General features: G+C 67.3%; 3 protein-coding genes across 10 annotated transcripts; all 3 read right to left on the bottom strand.

The window, feature by feature from the left end:
• Nucleotides 1–339: 339 nt before the first annotated feature.
• On the bottom strand, nt 340–15,678 carry MAP7D1 (MAP7 domain containing 1). 6 transcript variants are annotated; one of them, XM_039729203.1, is made up of 18 exons: nt 15,546–15,678; nt 8,802–9,527; nt 8,634–8,702; nt 7,550–7,713; nt 7,109–7,223; nt 5,045–5,155; nt 3,509–3,631; nt 3,239–3,381; nt 2,993–3,126; nt 2,552–2,901; nt 2,301–2,475; nt 2,076–2,235; nt 1,713–1,817; nt 1,537–1,590; nt 1,378–1,435; nt 1,179–1,296; nt 915–1,105; nt 340–842 (listed from the first exon to the last, which is right to left on the bottom strand). In XM_039729203.1, exons 2-18 carry the CDS (start codon nt 9,508–9,510, stop codon nt 832–834), a joined length of 2,790 nt encoding a protein of 929 aa, XP_039585137.1. In that variant the 5' UTR covers nt 9,511–9,527; nt 15,546–15,678; the 3' UTR covers nt 340–831. The 6 variants fall into 6 exon arrangements, with proteins under 6 accessions (XP_039585137.1, XP_039585136.1, XP_039585132.1 ...); XM_039729202.1 differs by lacking the exon at nt 15,546–15,678 and adding an exon at nt 15,084–15,111; XM_039729198.1 differs by lacking the exon at nt 15,546–15,678 and adding an exon at nt 14,314–14,395.
• On the bottom strand, nt 5,173–7,101 carry LOC120511724 (SCO-spondin-like). Of its 2 annotated transcripts, XM_039729205.1 has the most exons (3): nt 6,431–7,101; nt 6,255–6,397; nt 5,173–6,183 (listed from the first exon to the last, which is right to left on the bottom strand). In XM_039729205.1, exons 1-3 carry the CDS (start codon nt 6,613–6,615, stop codon nt 5,183–5,185), a joined length of 1,329 nt encoding a protein of 442 aa, XP_039585139.1. In that variant the 5' UTR covers nt 6,616–7,101; the 3' UTR covers nt 5,173–5,182. The 2 variants fall into 2 exon arrangements, with proteins under 2 accessions (XP_039585139.1, XP_039585138.1); XM_039729204.1 differs by having other exon boundaries at nt 6,255–7,101.
• Nucleotides 15,679–18,264: 2,586 nt separating the features above from the next.
• On the bottom strand, nt 18,265–22,373 carry LOC120511710 (probable beta-D-xylosidase 5). 2 transcript variants are annotated; one of them, XM_039729181.1, is made up of 15 exons: nt 22,263–22,373; nt 21,956–22,163; nt 21,728–21,888; nt 21,477–21,636; nt 21,164–21,334; nt 20,996–21,087; nt 20,747–20,904; nt 20,559–20,662; nt 20,241–20,465; nt 20,046–20,131; nt 19,722–19,858; nt 19,471–19,560; nt 19,146–19,354; nt 18,810–19,016; nt 18,265–18,693 (listed from the first exon to the last, which is right to left on the bottom strand). In XM_039729181.1, the coding sequence occupies exons 1-15, from the start codon at nt 22,271–22,273 to the stop codon at nt 18,406–18,408; spliced, it is 2,307 nt and encodes a 768-aa protein (XP_039585115.1). In that variant the 5' UTR covers nt 22,274–22,373; the 3' UTR covers nt 18,265–18,405. The 2 variants fall into 2 exon arrangements, with proteins under 2 accessions (XP_039585115.1, XP_039585113.1); XM_039729179.1 differs by lacking the exon at nt 22,263–22,373 and having other exon boundaries at nt 21,956–22,254.
• Nucleotides 22,374–22,622: the final 249 nt, after the last annotated feature.

The following is a 22,622-nucleotide window of genomic DNA, read 5'->3' as shown; positions in this document are numbered from 1 at the left end:
GGCCTGCTCGCCGTGCGCGCCGCCGGGGCGCGGCCCTCGCCCAGGGCGCCTGGCGGGCCCTCTCCCACCCAGCCCTGTAGTAACCCTCCCGCTGTGTCCCACTCCTGAGGGCCCGTGAGGAGCGCAGCGCTGGGGCAGGGCCCTGCTGGCGGTGGGGCCGCCGGGATGAATTTCCCCACATGGCCGGGACGGAGCTGATGGAGCGGGCACGGGGGCGAACCTCCGTAGACCCAGAGAGTGCCCTGCCCTGCCCAGCCCAGCCCAGCCCCGAGGCACGGACACACACGGACACGGACCCGGACCCGTCCAGTCCCCTCCCCGGACACAGAGAGGCACGCCGAGGGCATTGTCCACTTTTAATTGTTGTCAAAGGTTGTCTGGATGCATAACACTGTCACAAGGGCACAGAGCAGCGTGGTGCCGGCCGGGCCCGGGGACACACGGACATGCGGGGGAACGGGGGGAGTGGGAGCTGTGACCCGGCCCCCCCCGAGCCCCCCAAGAGCGTCCCCACGCCCGGCCGGCTCTATTTACAGTATTCACAGACGTTGTACCCAGCGAGTTAAATAACTACATCGTTACACCACACGTCTGGGGCGGCTCCGGCGGGCTGCGAGGGTGGGCTGTCAGTCTGATAAGGTGCATATTTAAAATAAAATAAAAAAAAAAAACCCAACAAAACGAAATAAAAACGAGAACAGAGAGAGGAGCCAGGCGTCCTCCCCGGGGCCCTGCAGCCCCCGGGCGCCCGGGAGGAGCAGCGAGGGTCGTGTTCTGACGACAGCTACGGGTCTGCGAGGGCAGCGGCCCCTGGGAACGTCAGCCAAGCCCTCAGAGCACCTCTGCGGGTGGAGAGAACGGTGTGAGCCCGGGGTGCACACAGCGCTGTGCCCCCACAGCCCTGCCCTGCTCACCTGTCACCTGCGGCGGCTTCACCACGGCCTGCTTGAGGAAGGGCTCCTTGTCGCCGAAGGGGATGATGCTGCCGGGGCCGCCGCCGTGGTGGGACAGGTCCCGCAGCTCCTTGGAGCCCTCGGTGCCCGAGAAGCCGTTCTCGTGCTTGCCGGGCTGCACGCCGTTCACCAGGGCTGCCGCCTCCTTGGCGCTGCGGGAGGGGAGGGCTGGGCTCAGCCCCGGCCCCGCCGCCCCCCGGCTCCCCCCGCTGTCCCCGCGCTCACCTCGGCTGCAGCCCCTCGCCCACCAAGCCCTTCGTTCCCCCCGGCGTCCCTGCGCTTGGGGTCTCCGTCTCCGGGAGCTCCTCTGCCTTGGGGATTGGCCCCAGGTGCTTCTCGCGGCCTGAGGACACGGCAGAACCTGGCTCAGCCACGGCCCGGGCCAGAGCGTGGCTGGGGGAAGCAGCCCGGGGTGCCCACACACCTGGCACATCCTCCCGCTCGGCTGCTTTCCCGTTCACCACCTTCTTGTCGTCCTTCTTCTGCAGGGACAGGAGAGCTGTGAGGGTCTGCAGGCGGGGGCAGGAGGGCTCTGTCCAGTGCCCAAGTCCCCAGTGCCCCAGGACAGAGGACAGGCTCCCACCTTGGTGTCTGCTGCGTCCGACTTGCGCGTCCTCTTCATGATCTCCTCCAGGCGCTGCAGTCACACAGGGACTCACACACGGCCCTGACCACCCGGACCCACCCTGGTGCCAGGCAGGATCTCTTCCAGGGAAAAACCTGCCGTGCTCCCTGCCTGGAGATGCCCCCCACCCTCACCTTCTTCCTCTCCAGCCGCTCCTGCTCCTCACGCTGGAAGTGCTTCTCCCGCTCCAGGCGCTGCCGCTCAGCCTCCTCGCGCGCCCTGGCCTCGGCCTCTTCCTTCTGTGCCACAGCAGGCCAGGAAGGCATGAGATGGGGCAGGGGGGAAAGGGATGGGGCAGGAGCTGTGGGGATGTGCTGCCTGGACAGCTCAGCACAGCCCTGCCCCATGTTCCCTCCTGCCACCGTGGGCCTTGAGGGGCTGGGCTGGTTCTCACCCCATGGAGAGTGAATCACAGATCATCCCTGCCTTGCTCCTCCATCCCTGCCCTTGTCCCCCACCTCCCGCAGCCCCTTTCCCCCACGCTCTGTCACCCCAACCTGTCTCTGCAGCCGCTCCACCTCCTCTCGCTCAGCCCGGGCTCTCTCCTGGGCCTCTCGTTCCTCCTGCAGCCGCCGCTCCTCCTCCCGCTGCCGTGCCAGGGCCTCCCTGCGGCTCTGCTCCTCGGCCGCCCGCTGCGCCCGCTCCTCCTGCACCCGCCTGCGGGGAGGGGGCCCTTAGCACGGCAGGGGGCCGGGGCTGGGGGCCAGGGGGTCAACACCCACCTCTCCTGCTCCTCCTGCTCCCGGCGCTCCCGCTCCTCGCGCTCCCGCTGCTCCCGGGCCTGGCGTCGCTTCTCCGCCAGCAGCCGGGCAGCCTCCTCCCGGTCCGTGGTGCCGGCGGGGGGTCTGGCTGGGGGGCTGGCCGGCACAGGGCCGGGGGCTGCAGGGACTGGGGGGCCTGGGGAAGGGAGGCAGCGTCAGGACTGCTCTGGCTTCTCCCAGCCCTGCGGCTTCCGCGGTGACACTGTACCCACCTGCTGTTGGCTCTGCAGGCACCTTGGGGGGCTCGGGAAGGGCTGGGGGTGCCGGACCCCGCTCCTCCTCCTTCTTCTCCCGTGCCTTTGCCTGGCCCTCCTGCTCCCCCCGCTCCTCCCGAGCCCTGGCCCGCACCTTGGGGGAGGAATGGGTGCTTCGAGACAGGGGCGGCTTGTGGGGAGAGCTGAGGGCCGGGCTGGGGGACGCCGGGCGGGCCTTGGGGGTGGCAGGGGACGAGGGACGGTTCTTGGGGGTGGCAGGGGATGAGGGACGATTCTTGGGGGTGGCAGGGGATGAAGGACGGTTCTTGGAGGCGGCAGGGGATGAGGGACGGTTCTTGGGGCCGGGGCTGCAAACAGAGCAAGAGACAGTGTTAGTGGGGCTGGGGCAGCCCACGGGTGGGGTCAGGGGCTGGGAAGCCTCGGGGTGGGGGTCCTGACCTGCTGTCAGCCGCGGGCAGGAGCCGGGGCTGTGCCGCCGGCAGTGACTGCCGCTTCCTGAGGCTGCGCTCACGGGACAGGGCGCTGCGCTCCTTGGCGTTCTCCCGATCCTTCTCCTTCTTCTCCTTCTTCTTCTGCTCCAAGGACAGAGATGGCGTCAGCGCTGGGTGCTGGGCTTGGCTGGAAGCCACACCGTGCCCCACAGCTGCCCTGGCACCCAGGGTCCCCATGGGAGGTGGCACTCACAGGCGAGGGCTCAGTCCTGCGGCGCGGCGTCACATCAGGGCTGGCAGCAGCCGCCTTCCGGCGCTCCCAGCAGCGGTGCGGCAGGCGGTGGTTGTGGCAGGGGCTGAGGGGGCTGGCGGAGGCTGAGCGGGGGCACACGGGCACTGGGGGAGGAGTGACCAGGGTCAGGATGGAGCTGGCACCAACGCCAGCTGCCCACTGACTCCAGGCTCCCTCATCCTGGTTCCCTGCCTGTGCCAGGACCCGCGTGTCCCTGACCCAAGGGCTCACCCTGCTCCTTGCCATTCCCAGCCAGTGTCACGGCGCTCCGGCTGCGCGCCAGGAAGGACAGGGTGGGCGTCATCAGCCGGTCCACGATGCTGCTCTCCCATGGGCTCAGCTGCAAGCTCCGGTCTGGGGAGGGAGAGGGGCCATTAGTGCGCCACAAACCTCCAGACTCCAGTCCTGCCCTCACAGCCGCCGCCGGGAGGGAGCAGCCGTGTGTCTGCAGCAATAGCACGGCGCATGCACAGTTCCAGGAGTGCCCAGAGCCTGGCTGTGCTGGGGAGGGGTCCCCACGGCCCCACACAGCTGAGCAGGATGAGGGGCCATGCCATGGGTGGGTGGCTGGGTGCCTGTGGACGGCGCTGTGGTGTGACGACAACGGTGCCCTTGTGTCCTGTGGACACCGCAGTCACCCAGTGGTGCCGGGTGCCACCCTGGTGACAGCAGTCCACCCACTCTGCCCTCTCCTTGTGCCCAGCAGTGGCACCCTTCTGTGCCCCTGCTCTGTGTGAGCAAGGCCCTGGCACATGCCAGCTGCCCAGGGGACACCACAGTGTGCCCTCATCCCACAGGAGCTGTGCTAAATCACCAAGTGTGCCCCAGGAGCCAGGCCAGGATTACAGCACCCATGGAATAGCAATGCCTGGCCACACAGCTGGCTCAGCTGGGCACCAAGCTGCCACTGGGTGCCCTGCAGCACATGTCACCAAACACCCTGCGGCGCATGGGAACCACCCAGGGAGACAGGGCCCCTCTGCCCCTCTCCACTGGGCATCTGGCCAGGGGCAGCACCGGCTGCTGGGAGGGGAGAGCACAGAGCCACGGACGCTGCAGGGGGACAGGGTGGCAGGTCTGGCACGGGCCCAGGGAGACGCTGCTCCCACCCGGGCAGTGCTGACAGCCCCCAGGTGCCTGTCCCTGGGCTGAGCCCCAGCACAGGGCGGTGGGAGCTGCCTGCGTCACCACAGCCACGGCGTCAGCTGCTCTGGCTATTTATACCCGTCCGGGAAGGCGCCCATCACCAGGCAACCCCGAAACACAACAGCAGCCCCGGCACTGGACACATCCCTCTGTTGGACACATCCCTCTGGCATGGCTGCAGCCCTGGGCAGTGCTCCCAGGGCCAGGATGACCTTGCAGCACCACGGCCACAGAGCTCTGTGGCACCCAGCTCCAGCAGCCTGTGGGGGCTCTGGCACCGTGCCCAGCCCCAGGAGGGCAGGTGACAGGCAGCCCCTCTGTGGCTGCACCAGCACCCACCAGAGCTGCCCTGGGGCAGGGAGCCAAGCTCCCATGCCTGTGCTGGCGCCCCATGGGGCTGCCACCATGCAGCCATTCCTCCTCCTCCTCTTCCTTCTCCTCCCAGCCCACAGAGCCTCAAGGAGCCACCGGCCGGTTCCAGCCTCCTCCCCCAAACAGCAAACGGCTTCTCCTCTCTCCGCGGGCACCTGGGGATGGGGCACCCTGGCATCAGGGGTCCCCAGCACTGGGCGGGGGCCTGGCTGTGCCCCCTGCGCTGGGGCAAACGCAAAGGGCTCTTACTTCTACTGGGAGAGTTCCAGAGGGTGGCGGAGGATTTGGAGAGCCGCTTGTTGATTATAGAGTCGACGTGTTTGGGGAGGTTTACAGCGGACACCGAGCACCGGCTCGCACCTGGAGGAGGGAAAAGACACAAGGGCATTAAGGTCCCGGGGCCGGGGCCGGGCCCCCCACATGCAGCATGCACGGCTGTGCCAGGGCACGGGGGCAGAAGTGGAACGACCAGGGGAGATGCTGGAGTCGGGGGACACAGCACAGAATGGGGTAGGAGATGCTGGAATCCAGGGGCACGGTACAGAGTGGGGCAGGAGATGCTGGAATCCAGGGGCACAGTACAGAGTGGGGCAGGAGATGCTGGAATCCACGGACACAACACAGACTGTGATAGGAGATGCTGGAGTCTGGGGACACGGCACAGAGTGGGACAGGAGATGCTGGAATCCAGTGACACGGCACAGAGCGGGGCCAGAGGAGATACTGGTGTCTGGGGACACGACACACAGCACTGGCATTCAGTATGGCAGTGTCTGAACCCTGCAGGGTCATGCTGGGGTCATGCAGGAATCTCATCCTCAGAGAGCCAGGGCAGCTCCCAGGCCCCACTACAACAATTTTCCCAAACACAGTCCTGGGAATCAGGAGCAGGTGGCCGGGGACCTTGGCAGCACCAGGAGAGCATCCACCCTGGGGGAGCAGGGCGAGGGCAGCAGGTCCAGACAGACATGAGACAACACCACACCGGTGCTGGGTCACTGTGGCACTGCCAGGAAAATGCTGGTGGCTGGCAGCACCTCCACAGGTAGCTGGGATCTCCCCACCATGCCTGGCCCCTTTGGACAAACAGCCAGGGAAGCTCAGCGCTGGTGGAGGCGAGAGATTGGAGAGAGACAGCTGGCAGCAGCTCCAGCAGCACATCCCCGTGGGAATGGCAGGGGAAGGTGTCCCCTTGCCAGACCCTGCACCAGAGACACCCCGAGTGTGCCACGAGCCACAGTGGCACACACGGCACTGAGACAGGCGTACCCAGAATGTGGAGGCTGCACACACAGCCCAGCCCAGCCAGGTACAGCCAGGCACGCAACACCTGAGCACACACGGCACTGGGCACACGGTGCCAGTGCACACAACCTGACACACAACACCTGTACACAGCCTGGCAGGTACAGCCAGGAGCACAACACCTGTACACAGCCTGGCAGGTACAGCCAGGAACCTGTACACAGCCTGGCAGGTACAGCCAGGAACATAACACCTGTACACAGCCCGGCCAGGTACAGCCACAAACCTGTACAGTCTGGCCAGGTACAGCCACAAACCTGTACACAGCCTGGCCAGGTACAGCCAAGAACACAACACCTGTACACAGCCCAGGCAGGTACAGCCACAAACCTGTACACAGCCTGGCCAGGTACAGCCAGGGCCACCACAGCTGCCCCATGGCATGTGAGGGCCAGACAGTTCCTATGGACACAGCGCTCTCCTCTATGCACCATCCATGCCAGTGCTGGCACCTGCCAGCACAGCACAGCAGTCAGGGGACAGTGGAGACTCCACATGTCCAAGGGCTGAATCATGCAGAGCGTCCCCAAGAAGCCCCCATGGAGCAGGACCAGCTTCTGCAGCCACACATACAGCCACGGTCACCTCCATACTGGATCTGGAGGGACCAAGCACTGCCCCCACCCAGCTGGGGGACAAGGGGACACGCCGCAGCACAGACCCCAACCAGAGCCTGCAGAGGCCTCGTGCAGCCCCACAGCCCCTGGGGCCAGGGGCTCTTCACAGCTGCTGGAGACCTGGCAGTGTGGCCATGGCATGCTGCGGCAGCCAGGGCTGCCCCCAGGCAGGTCTCTGAGTGGAACAGGGACTGTGACACACAGCCTCCACCTTACACCAGCCCCACAGGAGCAGGGAACAGCCACGGGACCCCATCAGTCCCCTGCACAGCCCAGAGAGATGGCAGCATGCCCCACCAAGGGGGGCTGAGCTGGGTTTGAGGGCTGGCAGAGATGCCCAGCTGCCCCCACCGCTGTCAGAGCCACAGGGTCCCCAGGTGCCAGCACTCACCGTCCTTGTGTGCGGGGGAGCCGTGGTGCAGGGCCCCAGCCCAGGACCACCGCTGCTGCCGGATCTCTGCCCACGTCTTCTTGACCGACCGCTGGATTGCTGCCTCATAGCGCTCCTGCCCGAGGGAGAGGGACAGCCTGAGCCCAGAGGCCGAGGCAGCGGGGCTGAGCCAGCCAGCATGAGGCCATGACAGCGATGGGGGTGCTTGCAGGGAGACAGGACAGTGATGCCTGCCCTGGCCAGGCACACGTGCCGAGAAGCTGGGCACAGCACAGGCTCTGCACCAGGAAGGAGGGGCAGCAGAGGATGGGTACTCCCAAAGAGTTCAGGAAGCATCTCCTGAAGGGCTGCTGGAGCCACGTGAACTCCTCAGGGATTGCATCCCACGTGCCACCCCAGCCCCCTGCCCACAGCACCCGTGATACCCATCCCCATCCCCACCTTATTCTTCTCCAGCTTCTGCCTCTGCCGCTCCTCCAGCACCGCCCGGCGCTTCTCCGCCCGCAGCCGCTGCTCCTCCAGCCGCTTGCGCCGCTCCTCCAGCTGCTTCTCCCGCAGCAGCCGGGCCTTCTCCTCCTTCTCCAGCCACAGCACCCGCTTGGCAGCTGCGGGGGGCAGCGGGGTCGCACCGGAGGCACGGCCCGGGGCAGCCCCGTGGTGGCACCGCGTGCCCATGCCGGTGGCTGCGGCCGGGGCACGCGGCCGGGCTCGCGGGGCAGGCAGCATCACGGCCGGCCAGCGAGGGAGGGGTTTGGGCCAGGACAAAAGGAAGGCCGGGAGCCCGCCGGGAGCCCGCCGAGCCGCGCGGTGAACAATGGGGGAATGAGGGTGGAAAGAGCGCGGGGACAAGGAGGCCCCATGCTCGGCGCAGGGGCCCTGCTCGCCCGCTGCCCCGAGCCACTGTGGGCTGCCTGCACACGGCAGAGCTGGTACCAGGGCTGGTGGCACCTGCACAGACCCAGGGAGCATCCAAAGCAGGGAGCAACAGTGTGTGCTGGGGGGTCAGCAGTGTGCCTGGGGGTCAGAAATGTGCCTGGGGGTCAGCAGTGTGCCTGGGGGTCAGCAGTGTGCCTGGGGGTCAGAAATGTGCCTGGGGGTCAGCAGTGTGCCTGGGGGTCAGCAATGTGCCTGGGGGTCAGAAATGTGCCTGGGGGTCAGCAGTGTGCCCGGGGGTCAGCAGAGTGCCTGGGGGTCAGCAGTGTGCCTGGGGGTCAGCAGGGTGCCTGGGGGTCAGAAATGTGCCCGGGGGTCAGCAGTGTTACTGGGGGTCAGCAGAGTGTCTGGGGATCAGCGGTGTGCCTGGGGGTCAGAAATGTGCCTGGGGGTCAGTGATGTGCTGGAGGGTCAGCAATGTGCCCGGGGGTCAGCAGTGTGCCAGGGAATCAGTGCTGTGCCTGGTGGGCAGAGCTGCCAGCACTGCAGTTCGCACCCAGGCTCAGCTCACCAGTTAATGGGATTGCCCATGACCCAGCAAAGCTCCTTAGCCCCTGCCTCCCCTCCATCCACTTTCCCTCCCAGCCCATACCCAGGTACTTGGCCCGCTCCTCGCGCCGCTCCTTCGCCTGCTTGTGCCTTGCCTGGGCTTTCTGGGCATCTGCAGAGGGGAAACACCGTCACGGCAGTGCCCAGCCCCACCAGGCACCCATTGGTGCCCTCAGGGTGCAGCATCACTGGAGCACCTCCTGGCACCCACCTTGCTTGGGCCGGGGGCTGGCGGCAGGAGACGCTGAGGGGCGGCTGCTCCGGGAGCTCACGTCCTTTGAGGGCCCGGCTGTGGCACCCAGGGAGCTCTTGGCATCAGGAGGGGGCCCTTGGGTGGCAGCTGGGGCTGGGGGCTGGCTCCCGTGGGGCAGAGTTTCCACAGAGCTGGGAGCAGCAGCGTGGACGGGGCCAGGCTGGCCAGTGGGCTGGGACAATGCCTCTTCTTTGGGGTGCTCCATCCCAGGCGGCTTGGGGGGTCCCGGGGGGGAATGGTCACCCCGGGGGGGAACACTCTGTGCTGAGGGGACCACAGTCGCAGGGCTGGGGGACACGGGCTGTCCTGGCAGTGGCACGGAGGGCTGGGCAGTGGCTGGAGGGCTGGGTCGGGCACGCTGCGGGGGGCTGCTCTCAGAGGGGGACATCACAGCCGGGGGGCAGACGGGCTGCTGGGAGGGGGGCACGGCTGCAGGGATGGGCAAGACGGTCTTCTCAGAGGGGGTGATGGCAGCAGGGACGGGTGGGATGGTCTTCTCAGAGGGAGTGACGGCTGCAGGGACGGGTGGGATGGGTGGGACGGTCTTTTCCGAGGGGATGACATCTGGAGGGCCGGGTCGCTCGTGCTGGGGGAAGCTGCGCTCTCCCTGCAGGGCACCCCCAGGCACAGGGGGTGGCACAGAGGGAGGGGGGATGCTGTCTCCCATCGGGGATGGTGGCTTCCCTGCAAGAGGAGCAGAGCAGAACACAAGGTCACTCACTTGGGGAAGCCTGTGGAAGGCCCATCTTCCCCAGACACAGCCCTCAGGGGACACAGCCCTGTCCCCCCAAACACAGCCCTCAGGAGCAAGGCCGGGGAGGGCAGTGGGACCCCACCTCAGCCCTGCTGCTGCTTCCCCAATCCTGGGGGGCACCCGCAGCGGGTGCCAGGCGCTGGGCGCACAATGCACAGAGGGACAGCCGGGCTCCACCAGGCACTGCCACCACAAAGCTGCCCTTCATCCCCTGGCAGCTGCCGCCCGGCCCTGCCCTGGGGGGACACGGGGCCAGAGACCCCCCAGGGGCACAGGGACCCACACACTCCCCTGCCACTCTCCCCGAGGGGATCAGGACCTGGAGTGTTTCCGCGGCGCAGCGGAGCAGGATGGGCGCGGGCCGTGGCCTGACGTCACCGTGACAGCCCGTGGCCCCCATCGCGCCACGGACCCGCAGCCGTGAACTCATGGCCCAGGAATGCACACCAGGCTGCCAGACAGAGCCCCCTCCCCGCGTGGGGCCGGCCCGGGGGCAGCCCGGGGGGTGTCCCCCGTTCTGGATGACCCCTGGGCACCCCGAGGGAGGCTGAGCACAGCCTGAGACGGTGCCAGCGCCTGGCAATGCCATGGCACGTGCCCTCTGTAGAATTGGTGTCGGAAGTGTCCACAGTGACAGCAGTGGTGGTGACTCCCCCAGCCCCCATTATCAGCCCTCTGCAAACAAACCCTTCAGTACTTGCCAGGATCCCAACTCCAACCCCATGCAGCAGCAGCAGCACTGTCACTCCTGGCCAGAATGATGCCAGACCCACCCCAGGACACACAGCTCCAGCCCTATGGACTGCAGAGTGAGCCCCTGGCTCCAGGGGGGATGGCAGAACCCCAGTGAGCAGCAGCCACCACCAGCTGATGTCACACGGCAGCTCAGACGTGTTTGCAGAGCTCTCCACAACCCTCAGCGAGGGGCAAAGTGTGGGCTCTGCAAACACAGCTGGCGCCGCTCCTCACCCACCCTACAGCTCCTCACCACGGCTCCTCACCCGCCCCACAGCTCCTCACCACAGCTCCTCACCCATCCCACGGCTCCTCACCCACCCCACGGCTCCTCACCACAGCTCCTCACCCACCCTACAGCTCCTCACCCACCCCATGCTGGAGTGCTCCAAGCCAGGGTCAGCCCAGGCTACCCAAACAGGCACTGCCAGCCCCCTGCACTGACAGCACGGGCACACCCCAGGTCCCCTGGTTCCCAGAGAGGGGCCGGGGGTGCTGCTGCAGCCCCCCAGGCCAGGGCTGTGCCAGCAGGGTTCCCCCACCCTGGACTCCGTGGGACACAGGCAGCCCGGCCCCCCCGCAGACTTTCCGGGTATTTTCTGCTGCAGGAAGCCAGCCCATCCCCTGGCCCCGATCCTGCACATCCCATGTCCCCAGAGCTGCTCCCTGCAAGGCAGCCACCGGTCTGATGAGGGGCTGGGACTGGGGGTCCCCTGCTCTGCCCCCCAGGGCTGCCTCAGATGAGCAACCACAGGCAGCAGGGCTGGGCAGCCCCCAGCTGCCAGATCCTGGGATGCCACCTGCAGTGTCACTACGTGTGTACCAGCTGGGAGGGGTGACCCTGGCACCACTGTGGTGGCACAGCCAAGTGCAGCCCACAGGGCGTGAAAGCATCAAGGCCAGGCTGATCCCCTGAGCAGATGGAAATAGCTCAGAGAGCCCTGGACATGTGGGGAGCACTGGCAGGGGACAGTGGGTGCCTCCTGCCACCCCACACAGCCCGGCACAGAGCCCTGGGCAGGATCTGCCCTGCCCCACTGGCCAGAGAGACAACAGCACCTGTGGCCAGGGCAGGGTTCTGGGCACGGCCAAGAGCTCCGGGTCCAGCCAAGACCCCCAAGGTGGGGCAGGGCCAGCCCTGCCACCATCTGTCCCTGTCGCTGCTCCAGCACGGCAGCTGCCCTGAAACCCAACGCTGCCTGCGCCCAGGCGGCGCGGGCGTCCCCTCTCCCCCGGCCGGGGCATTCCACACGGATTAGCTCCCGTCCCCCCAGACACGCAGGCACGGCTGCCCTGCAGCAGCCAGCCCGGGCGAGCCCGCATGGCACCGGCCCCGCTGCTGCCACCGTGCCCAGCGCGGGGCGAGGCGCTGCCCTCGACGCCGCGTCCTGCTCCTCGCATGGGTCCCTTTGGCACCGGTGCCTGTGCCACCGAGCACCAGCGGCACCTCCAGCCCAGCAGGGCCCGGCGCAGCGCGGCTCCTTGGCCGGCACATGGCCAGGGATGCTCAGCCAGGCGCAGGCAGATCCCCGGTGCCGTGAAGCGAGAGCACATCGGGGCCCGCGGGCGCCGCTCGGACCAGCGGCCCTCGTTAACTGTCCCTGCAGGGCACTGCCCAACAGAACGGGGGGGCACCCGCCCGGTGTCACCTCAGCTCCCCTCAGCTCCGTATCCTTGTGCTCCCGCTCCGCAGCACAGCCAGAGCAGCCACAGGCTGCTCCATGTGCAGCGCCCAGCGGGGCAGGGGGCATCAGCAGGGCTGATGGTACACTGGAGGTCACTGCTGAGCGCTGGAAAGACACCCAAAAGTGTCACAGTGCCCAGCCACCCTGGCCATTGCAGCAGTGCCTGCGGTGCCAAGGCCTGCAGGGCCAGCCCAAAGAGCCACTGCTGGCCCTGCAGGGCTGCTCCCCACGGCCCGTGGGGACATCCGTGTGTGCAATGCACCCTCAGGCCCCCCTGGTGCAGCTGTTCCCAGCTGCCTCCCCTGCACTGGCAGCAGCCCCATGGGGATGGGTTCCTGGGTTGCTCCTTGCCAGCAGTCCTGGTGCAGAGCAGGAAGGCAGCCCTGGCCACAGAGCAGGGATGGCTCTGTGGGTGCTGGTGTCCACTCTGCCTGAGGCCACCAGAGCACTGTGGCATGCACCGGGATGCTCCAAGCCCTGGGGGTGCTCCAAGCCCCAGTGCTGCCCCTGATCCCACCCCCAGCTCAACACTCAGACGTGCCCTGGGGCTGAGCCCTGCCCTGTCCCACCCAGATCCTGGGATTCCCGTGTGCTGCAGCAACCCTCACACCTGGATGACAGGGACAGTGAGCAAGTGCTCCTGACACATCCCTGGAACGTCCACAGCACATTCCCAACACGTCCCCACTATGTCCTGCCTGCAGGCACAGCACTGACACGCACCCTCATGCCTGGGCAGGGAGATATGGGCAATGCCAGCAGCCCCATAGGGGTGGCCAATGCCACCCTGGCAGCCGCCATCAGCAATGACACCCTGTCCTCAACGGGGACAGCCACCTGCAGCGTGTCCCCAGGCACACGGGCACTGTCACCCATGGCTGGCTCCTCTCCCCGCCACCTTGGAGCCAGTGAAACACAGCTGGCAGCTGGCTGGGCTTCAGCCACCGTGTCCCACCACCGCCGAGAGCCCTGCTCCAGGGGACAGGCCTCTGGGGACAGGCAGCAGGGCCCCTGCCAGGGCACAGCTAGGTGCCAGCAGGAGAAAGAGGCACATCCAGCCTCCCTTCCCAGGGCTCGTGTCCTGCCAAGGCTCCAGGATAAGGGTATGGGGGGCAGCCATGGAGGAACTGCACCAGCCCCAGGGCAGAGGTCATTGAGCTCCCCTGGCACTGCCGAGCCTGCAGTGGCGTGCTGAGCTGGAGAGCAGCAAGGGGAACTTGGGATCTTGTGGCGAGAGCAAGGCCAGAGCCAGGGGGTTTCCAGGGTTTAAAACACACACGAAGGAAAGAGCTGGAGCTGCTGCTGCCCCAACACCCCCGCAGCAAGCCGTGGCTGTGGTCACAGTGCAACCCCAAACAGCCCGAGGGCAGGGGCAGGAACACCTGCCCACCATCCATCTGGCACGCTGGCAGTGGCGACAGGAGGTGCCCTCGTCCTTGGGGCGACCCATGGGGCGCCAGCAGTGCCCAGGGCAGCCAGCCCAGGCGCTCCCAAAAACCTGTCTGCTAGCATCATGCTGGGAAACAGAAACCTGGCTGGAAGGCAGGGCATGGGGCTCTGTGCCTGCCAGCATCCAGCCCCTTGGGGAGCAGGTCAGTACCCCCAAAAAACAGGTCCTGTGCCTCACAACACGGATGCAGCACCTACCAGGGCTGGGGCCGTGCAGGATCCAGCTCCGTTCCCAGCAGGCTGCCTGTGGGGCTGCCCGACCCTGCTCAGAGCCCTCCAAGGAGCGAGAGCTGTGCTAACTATTTTGGACATGGCACCACGGGACTGTCACATCACCACTCTGCACGTCGCATCACGTTGCTCTGACGGTTTCTCAGCAGCGGCTCCCGCGCTGGGAGAACTCCCGAGCTGCTGCTCCCAAACACAGGCACTGGCGGGCAACCAGCTCGCCCTCCTCTCCTCCGTGCCAAGGGAGAAGGGCTGGAGAAGCTGGGGGAACATGGATAAGGACAAAGCTCTGCCTGCTCCCTACCTTGGTCCTTGTCCCTCTGTACACTGCATCTCTGTGCCCACCTGGGCAGCTCCGCAGGTCCCACCCTGCCCTGGCTGCCTTTCAGGAGTTTCTGGCCTCCAGTGGCCCTGGCTGCCCCACACATGGTGGGTCCTGGCCCCTTGAGTGAAATCCTGTCCCTGCTGGTGGCTCTGACCCGCTCTAGGCAGCAAGACAGGAAGCAGCCCGGGCTGCCCAGCACTGCAGGTCACCCACACCGGACAGGTCAGGGATGGTCCCTGAAGGAGGACATGGTGCAAAACCACCCGTGCTCCTTCAGCACCATTCTGTGCTCACGGGAGAGCAGCCGATGACCGCAGGGTGGCCGGGAGCAGCCAGCCCTGTCCCCGGGCCGCGACAGCATCGAGCGGGCAGGCCAGGGCGGGCGGGAAGCGGCGGAGGCAGACAGCGGGACTCAGACAACATGTCTGGCGCAGGACGCGTCCTTCGGGCAGCGCTGCCAGGACCCGCGGCCGGTTGGTGCGGGAGCCGCCGGTTTTCAGCATCGCCGAGGCCGCAGCCATCCCTCCCTCCCTCTCCGCGGGCCCGGGCGATGGAGCACTGGGGCCGAGGGGGAGGGGAGCCGCCTCTCCTCTTCCTCCCGCGGTGGGAAGCGGCTCCGCGGAGCTCTGCTTAGTCACAGCGAGCGCTGCGCTGGAGCCCCGAGAGGCAGCGCCAGCCCCGGCCCCGAGCGCGGCCCCGCCGCCGCCCTGCCCGGTTCATCCCGGGGCAGCGGCACCGGCCCTGCCGGGACCAGCCGGGCGGGCGGGGGGTGCCTCCCACAGGGGGCATCGCCCCCCGGCCGGCGGGGACGAGCCGGCGCCGCCACCCCCGGGGCTTCCCAAGGGCAGACCCCTGCACCCCCGCACGGCGGCGGGGCCGGGGCCGCTCGGCCCTCCCCAAGATGGAAGGGCCGTGCCCGGGCTTTGTCCCTCCCGGGAAGCCGGCTCCTCCACCGCCTCCCTGGGCCGCCGCCCCGCTCCGCTCCGCCGCATTCCGCGGAGCCGCCCGCCGCATCTCCGCCGGCACGGCGGGCCGCATCCCGCACCCCCCGGCAGACCCCGCACCCCCGGGCCGCATCCCGCAGCCGCATCCCGCAGCCCGACTCCCTGCGGCCCCGCGGCGCGGGAGGGGACGCGGGCACCCCCCGGAGCCGGTACCGGCGCCGCCGCCGCCGCGGATCCTTACCGAGGGGGGATGCTCCGCCTCGCCCCGGCTCCAGACGCGGCCCCGCAGCCCCGAGCCGGCGCCGCTCCTCCCGCAGCCGCGCCTGGGACCCCGCGCCCGTCACCCGCGCCTCGGGCTTGTGCTCAGCATCCCGCGGCTTTGCTCGGCCACTCGCCCGCCTGCAGCCCCTGCTCTCCCAGATTTTGGGGCTCGCACGCGCATTTTACGGTGCGCGAAGCGCTGGCCCCGCAGCAAATGCCCCGCCCCGAGCAGCACCGCGATGCACAGCCAGCACCACCCGGAGCGGCTGCCCCAGCCTCGGGCACCCCAAAAAGACAGCGATTTCCCGTTTCCAGCCCCACCTCAGCTGCTCGAGAGGCCTTGGAGCTGCTGCTCCCCCGCTGCCCGTCACACGTGAGCCTTAGTCACCGCCAGCAGCTGCCTCCGCTGGCGGGGCTTCCCCCCGCCCGCATCCCACCGTGCCCCGGTAACCGGCAGACAACAGGGGCCGCTCCCCGGGCAGGAGCAGCGGCCCCCGCTCAGCGCAGAAACCCCTCTGCGCCCTGCTTGGACGGGAATGCAGCGGCACGGCCAGGGGAGGGGACGAGTGGGCAGCACCAGCAGTGGAAGGAACACGGCTGCAGGCTCTGCAGGGGCACCGGGAGGCAGGGACATGTCCTTGTCCACCACGTGGCCAGCCTGCTCCAGGCATCCCGCAGAGTGCCCGGCTCTGGGTGTGTGGATGAACAAAGTTGGTTTTCTGCGGGCAGCACCCATCAGAGATGCCTGTTTTGGGGATGATGTCACCGCAGGCCAGGAGATCCCCTGCCACTCATTCTCCCTCACCTACCAGGCAAACAGGTTTACCGAAATCCCAGCCCTTTCCCTTGGAAGTGCATTCCCCTGAGTCAGGGATGAGGAGCTCCTCAGCAGACGGGGCGGCCCCGCTCTGTGATGCTGCAGGGGTAGCCCTACACCCCAAATCACCCTAAAGTCATCACCCTCCTACAGCCTCTAGCCCTGCACCCTCTCACCTGGCTCAGACAGAGCAGAGGCTTCCTGAAACTCCCAGAGCCTCACCAGCCAGCTGACTCCCCACCAGGGAATGCTGCACGGCCAAGCTCAGCTCTGGGAGCCGGGCACCCTAGGAGGAGGGCAGGAAGAGCAATGTCCCAATCCCTCACAAAGCCAGGATGTGTCCTGGCACAGGAAAGGGGAACAGCCCCCTCACATTGTTGCATGGCTGAGCCTCCAAGGGGCTGCAGCAGCCCCACAGCTCTGCATTTCCATGGCACACAAGGGATCTGGCAGAGCAGGACTGGAGCCACTCCATGACATGCTCCAAGGGTGATTATGAGTGGCTTCCAAACCTTCATTGCCTGTGGATCCCACAGCATCACCTGGAGCATCTCAGGGCTCCGGGACAGCCTGGCACTGGATCCAGGCACGTCCATGGTCCTTCTCCCCACAGTGGGGTCAGTCTGGAGCTGACTGAGGTGAGGAAGGGGCAACCGTGGGTGTACAGGGCCTGTGGCCGTGCTCCAACAGTGCAATCAGAGGGCTCATGAACACCATGCCAGCCCAAGTCGATGGGCTTATACAAGCAGGGATTGATCAATCACTCTGCTGCAGGCAGAGCCCTGCTGTGTTGGGGTTCCTGGGTCCAGCCCGCCATTCCCGTGGTGCTGGGAACAGCTGCCCCCCCGAGCTGATGGAAAATCCGATGAGCTCATGATGAGCACGGCACCCAGCCCTGGCTGCTGCATGCCCCGGCACTCCCTGTGCTCCTCAGCCCTGCAGCGTGGGGTGCAACACTGCCATGGCTCTGTCAGGCCAGTCTGGGCAGGGGGCTGCACCCTCAGGCCTGACACCGACTGTAGGGACCCAAAGGGATCAGCACCCCAAAGCCAAAGGATAACTACAGCCACAGCTCAGCCCTGCCAGCAGGAGCTGACGCTGTGCGAGGCTGGGAGCAAACAGGGATAAGGATGACAAACAAACCCTGCCAGCACCTCTGAGCAAAGTACTGTGTGGGACACCCCATCCCACCCATTTCCACCTGCTCCCTATCCCTCTGCTCCCACCTCTCTCCTCAGCCCCCGGACTTTGCCCTGGCCCCAGGCTGCTCCCACCCTGCTGCTGTGACACGATGCCCACAAGGGCTGATCTGAAACCCTGTCCCCAAAGCACTCCAGCTGATTCCCTCTTCCCATGGGGAAGTGACCCAACAAGGCCCTGGGGACGAGCGTCTGTCCCTGTGTCCTGTCCTGGGATGGATGGATGCAATAGGAACCCAGCAGCAGCTGCATGTCAGGGCAACAACCAGACCCCAGCATGCTGCCATGGGGCTACGCCACAGCCCATGGCAAATCCCGGCTGCTGCAGGACAATCCCCTGTGGGTGCCAGTGACAAATGGGCCAGCAATGGGCTGAGCCACAGCGGGCTGCGCCCTGCCCTGCCACAGCTCGCGCCTGCTCTGTAATTATCCCAAGCCGCATCTGTAATTAGTGTCCTGATGTCATGGGGTCAGGCCTGGGCAGCCCCACGCGCTCCCCGCCACCCCCACCTTGGCCTCCGGCCTCGGGGCTGGAGGAGATCACAGTCTTCCACCACCATCCGGAGGAGTTCCTGCCCAGCTCCGGCTCCCCGCCAGCATTGCTGCCGGAATCACATCCCAGCGCTGCTCCACAGCCCCCGAGCTGCTGCAGGGCTGGATCTGTCCCTCGGACCAGCGCAGGGCTTGGGAACTCCAACCGCTGCCCCCTTCCCTGCAGCACCCTGCCGGCTCCCTGGATCCTGCCTGGGAAGAAGGGCCGGCCCCTGGCCTCCAGAGCCTCCCAGGGCTGCCAGGCACCGCTCCCTCGGCACGGGGAATGCGCTGGAGCAGCCCTGCGGCTATAAATAGAGCAGGCACGTGTGGCCGCAGCACACGCGGGTCCGGCGTGGGGCACGGGCAGGGTGTGCGGCTGCAGCAGCGCCTCGGGGTGGGACAGCCAGGGAGGAGGCTGAAAGCACTGAGCAGAGGAAGGGCAGCGCGGTCCTGCTCCGGGGAGATGCCAGCACTGAGCCGGGAGGATGGACAGGAGGTCCCACACAGCTGCCACGGAGCACCAGCACTTTATTGCAGGGCAGAGAACCACAACTCTGCCCGCAGCACACAGGTACCTCACGGGGTACCTCGCATCCCTTCCTCTGCCAGCACCCTGTGCCCACCCCCACTGCTAACACGTGTGTAAGGGCCGTGCCGTGCCGGTGACACTGAACCGTGCGCTCAGCACCTCCGAGGGCGCCCGCGTCTTCTGGCCTGGCTGCTGCCCTCCAGCGAAGAGGGTGAAGGTGCCAGGCTCCAGGTGCCAGTCCTGCGCCCAGACCGCGCGCTGCTCGGCCAGCACCTGGAAGGACAGCTTGACCTCCCGGCCGGCCAGCACGGCCACACGGCGGAAAGCCACCAGCTGCCAGCGGGGCACCGGCACGGAGGACTGCTCCCAGCGCAGGTACAGCTGCACCACCTGCACGGAGGGATGGGACTCAGCACAATGGGACTCCACAGCAGTCCCCTTGCAGGGGGAGCTCGGGCACATCTGTACCCTGCACGGCCAGATCAGTGCAGAGCAGCTGTGCCCACCTCGTCGCTGTCCCGCAGCCCCGTGTTCTCCAGCACCACAGACACAGAGAGGTTGGCACAGACGGGCAGCACTGGGGGGCTCAGCACCAGGTCCCGATAGCGGAAGGTGGTGTAGGACAGCCCGTAGCCAAAAGGGTAGAACGGGGCCTCCTGCCCATAGTAGCGGTATGTCCGTCCCTCCATGGTGTAGTTCTCCATCGGTGGCACCTGTGGGACAAGGGGCCAGTGCAACAGGGCAGGGCTGGGCGGGCACAGGCAAGAACCACAGCCCTGCATCCTGCAGCTGTCCAGCCACCAAGGCAGGGAAAGGCTAAGGGTGCAACCAGCATGCCTTACCTGGTGCATGCCTGCAGGCCAAGTGGCTGGCAGCCGGCCAGCTGGGCTGGCCCCTGCCTCACCCAGCAGGACCCTGGCAATGGCCAAGCCCGTGGCCTGGGCAGGGAAGAAGCAGGCCAGGATGGCCCCCACGCCGTCATGTGCCTGTGCCCAGCTCACGTCCAGGGGCCCCGCATTGAACAGCAGCAGAATGACGGGACGCCCAGCGGCTGCAGGGAGGTGGCTGTCACTGAGAGGCCAGTAGTGGCACTGCTGGGTGCCACACCCCGGGGTATGCCATGGATGGGGAACACCTGGGTGGGTTGAGGTCCCACAGAGCCCCTACCCGCCTGCACAGCATCCTGCAGCAGCTCCAGCTGGTGCCCCGGCAGGGACAGGTCACTCCGGTCTTTGGCCTCTGTCTCCACATCTACCCCTGGGTGGGGACAGCCAAGGGAGAGCCCCTTACACCCCTGTGGGCAGACAGGGCAGAGGGGCACCGACCGCCTCAGAGGTGGCTCATGGGCAGCCCCTCTCTCCCACAGCACTCCCCTTCCTCTGGCAGTGCCCACCCAGTGCCCTCCCACTCCCACCTACCTGTCCCCAGGCAGACCAGCACCACGTCAGCTGTCCCCACCACCCTCACCAGCTCTGCCCTCGAGTACTGCCTGCACCGTGGCTCGCTGCAGCCCGCTGTGAAGCTCACATTGGCTCCCAGCATCTCCAGCCCCTTCCTGCACCAGGGAAGAGCAGAGGACACAGTGGCAGCTGTGCCCCAGGGTCGGGGCACAATAGGGACAGCTCCCTTGCCTGGCCACCAGTCAAGGGCCAAGCAGCTCCAGCAGCAGCCCTGGACAGTGACCAGGAGAGGGGAACAGTGACCAGGAGAGGGGGACATGAGGTAGGACCACACTTTCTCACCGGGGTGTGTAGATGTACTGAGGCTCTGGCACTGGTGCATAGTCCCCAAACAGTACCCGGGGATTGTCAGCAAAGGGACCCACGACCTGCAGAGGGCAGAGGGGTGAGAGTGGGCACCAGCAGCCCTGTGACACCTGTGTGCTCTGGGTATGGAGCCAGCATGTCCCCCGGCCCACCCGCCTTGCAGGGGCTCACCGCGAGGTGCTGGCTGAGCAGATCCTGGGCCCGGAGGGGCAGTGTCCCCCGCACATTCTTCAGCAGCACAAAGCTCTTGACAGCAGCTTCCAGGGAGAGGTTGCGGTGCTCGGGGCTCTGCACCACACTCAGGTCCAGGGAGCTGTAGGGGTTCATGGCTGGGGGGTCAAACTCCCCCAGACGCATCCGTGTGTAGAAGAGGGGCCGGACGCGGTCACGCAGCATCTGTGGAGACCCCGACCCCAACATCTCAGCTCTGCTTGGCAGGGCCAGCCCAGCTCTCTGCCCACACCCCTGGTCTCACTCCCCTCGGCTCACCTGCAGCGTGATGTTGCCCATGGCCAGAGCCTGAGGGATGTGCATGAAGACGTTGTTCCTCATGCCATAGGAGAGCTCCAGGTTGCAGCCAGCGTTCACCGAGGCTGCCGTGCCAGGGAGAAGGGAGAACTCCTGTCACGGCTGTGCGATGCCTGGGGACTGACCCCATGCCCAGCCCGTGAGCTCACCAACCGCTGTCTCCAGGAAGCTGTGTGTGTAGTGGTGCCCTAGCATGATGAGCTCCACAGCCCCCTCGTCGCTCACCACATAGCCGTCAAAGCCCCACTCTCCACGCAGGATGTCCGTCAGCAGTTTCTTGTTGGCACAAGCGGGAACGCCGTTGATCCTGTTGGAGAGGGGATGGGGCAGCCAGGAGAGCGGGGCACTGGCCATGCCAAGGGCAGCCTAGCCCACATGGCCCCTGCCACACTCCACACCTGTTGTAGCTGCACATGAAGCTGTAGGAGCCAGCACGCACACATGCCTGGAACTGGGGCAGGAAGGTCATGCGCCAGTCCCGCTCCAGCACCTGCACCGTGGCAGAGCAGGGTCAGCACCTGAAGTGTCCCCTGCCCTCTTAACACCCCCTGCCCTGCTGTGCTCACCTTGGCATCAAAGCTTAGCCTGGAGACGGGGATGTTCTCAGGGCCACCGTGCACGCTGAAGTGTTTGCAGCCAGCGCTGGCCTTAACGTAACGGGGGTGCTGGCCCTGCAGCCCCTGCACAAAGCTGTGGGCCAGCTCCCCACTCAGGAACGGGTCCTCCCCATAGGTCTCCTGTCCAGGACACAGGTGGGTCACCCCTGGGAGCCCTGTCCCCACATCCCCACAGCCTGGCAAGCCATGGCCACATCCAGCTGGTCAGCCACGGTCCTTTGTGGCCTGATTCCAGCCAGGGAGCACCCGCCCAAGCTGGCACCTGGTTCCTGCCCCACAGCGGGTGTCTCATGATGTTCAGGACGGGGCTGAAGCAGCTGAGCCCAGTGTGGTCACTGTAGCGGCCAGCAGCAGCAAAGCTGTTGTGTTTGGCTCTCACCTCGGTGGCCGTGGCGTTGGCCACACGGTAGATGAGTTCTGGGCTGGGGGAACATCACAAGGGTGTCAGGGTGGCGCAGGCAAGGGGGGACCTGTCTCACCAGGTCCCACGCCCCCGCTCCCCGGTGCTGGTACCTGAAGGCGGCGGCAAGCCCCAAGGCCTGCGGGAAAGCCGTGGCCCATCCAGGCGCCTCGCCGTCGCCCCGCAGACACTCCGTGTTCCAGTTGTAGGGCGCGATGCCCAGCCGCGGGATGGGGGGCGCAGGGCCGTTCCCCATCGCTCCCCCCCTCGCCACCTGCGGGGCAGCGCCGCTGAGCGGGGAGTCCCGCGGGGGCCCCGCGGGGGTCCCGCCGCCCCCTCACCTGCAGCACCAGCTCGGCGGGGCTCAGCCGGCCCAGCAGGTCATCGAGGCGGCGCTGCCAGGGCAGCGAGGGGTCCCAGAAAGGGAAGGGGGGCGGCTGAGCCCGGGCCGCCCCCGCGCCCAGCGCCGCGCTCAGCACCAGCACCCGCAGCCCCAGCGCCGCTGCTGGGAGAGCGCGGAGCGGCACGGCACGGCTCGGCTCCCGGGATTTGCACGGCACGGCTCGACCCGGCTCCTGGGATTTGCACGGCATGGCTCGACCCGGCTCCTGGGATTTGCAAGGCACGGCTCGGCCCGGCTCCCGGGATTTGCACGGCATGGCACGGATAGGGCCCCGCGATCCGCACGGCACGGCTCGGCCCGGCTCCCGGGATTTGCACGGCACGGCTCGGCCCGGCCCCGGTGCAGCAAGCCCCCGCGCTGGGCGCGGCGGGGCGGAGCGCGCCGCAGGCGGGCCTGCGCCCACCGGACGGGGCGGAGCGCGGTGGGACGGGACGGGTCAGGGGGCCCCGGGGCTTTGCCCGGTCCCGGCCGCCCGCCGGGCCGGTTTGCGAGGTTCACCCCGTGCTGCGGGGTCTGTGTGCGAGGGCGGCGAGCCCCGAGCCCGGCGCAGCCCGGCCCCGCCGCGGGGACAAATCGCGGCGTTTCGGTTCCGCCCGTGTCCCGGA

This window comes from Passer montanus, unplaced genomic scaffold (genome assembly GCF_014805655.1).
Source record: "Passer montanus isolate IOZ18808 unplaced genomic scaffold, ASM1480565v1 scaffold68, whole genome shotgun sequence".
Taxonomy (NCBI): domain Eukaryota; kingdom Metazoa; phylum Chordata; class Aves; order Passeriformes; family Passeridae; genus Passer; species Passer montanus.
The sequence above is the reverse complement of the archived record's forward strand: the minus strand, read 5'-3'. Positions and strand labels throughout refer to the sequence as shown.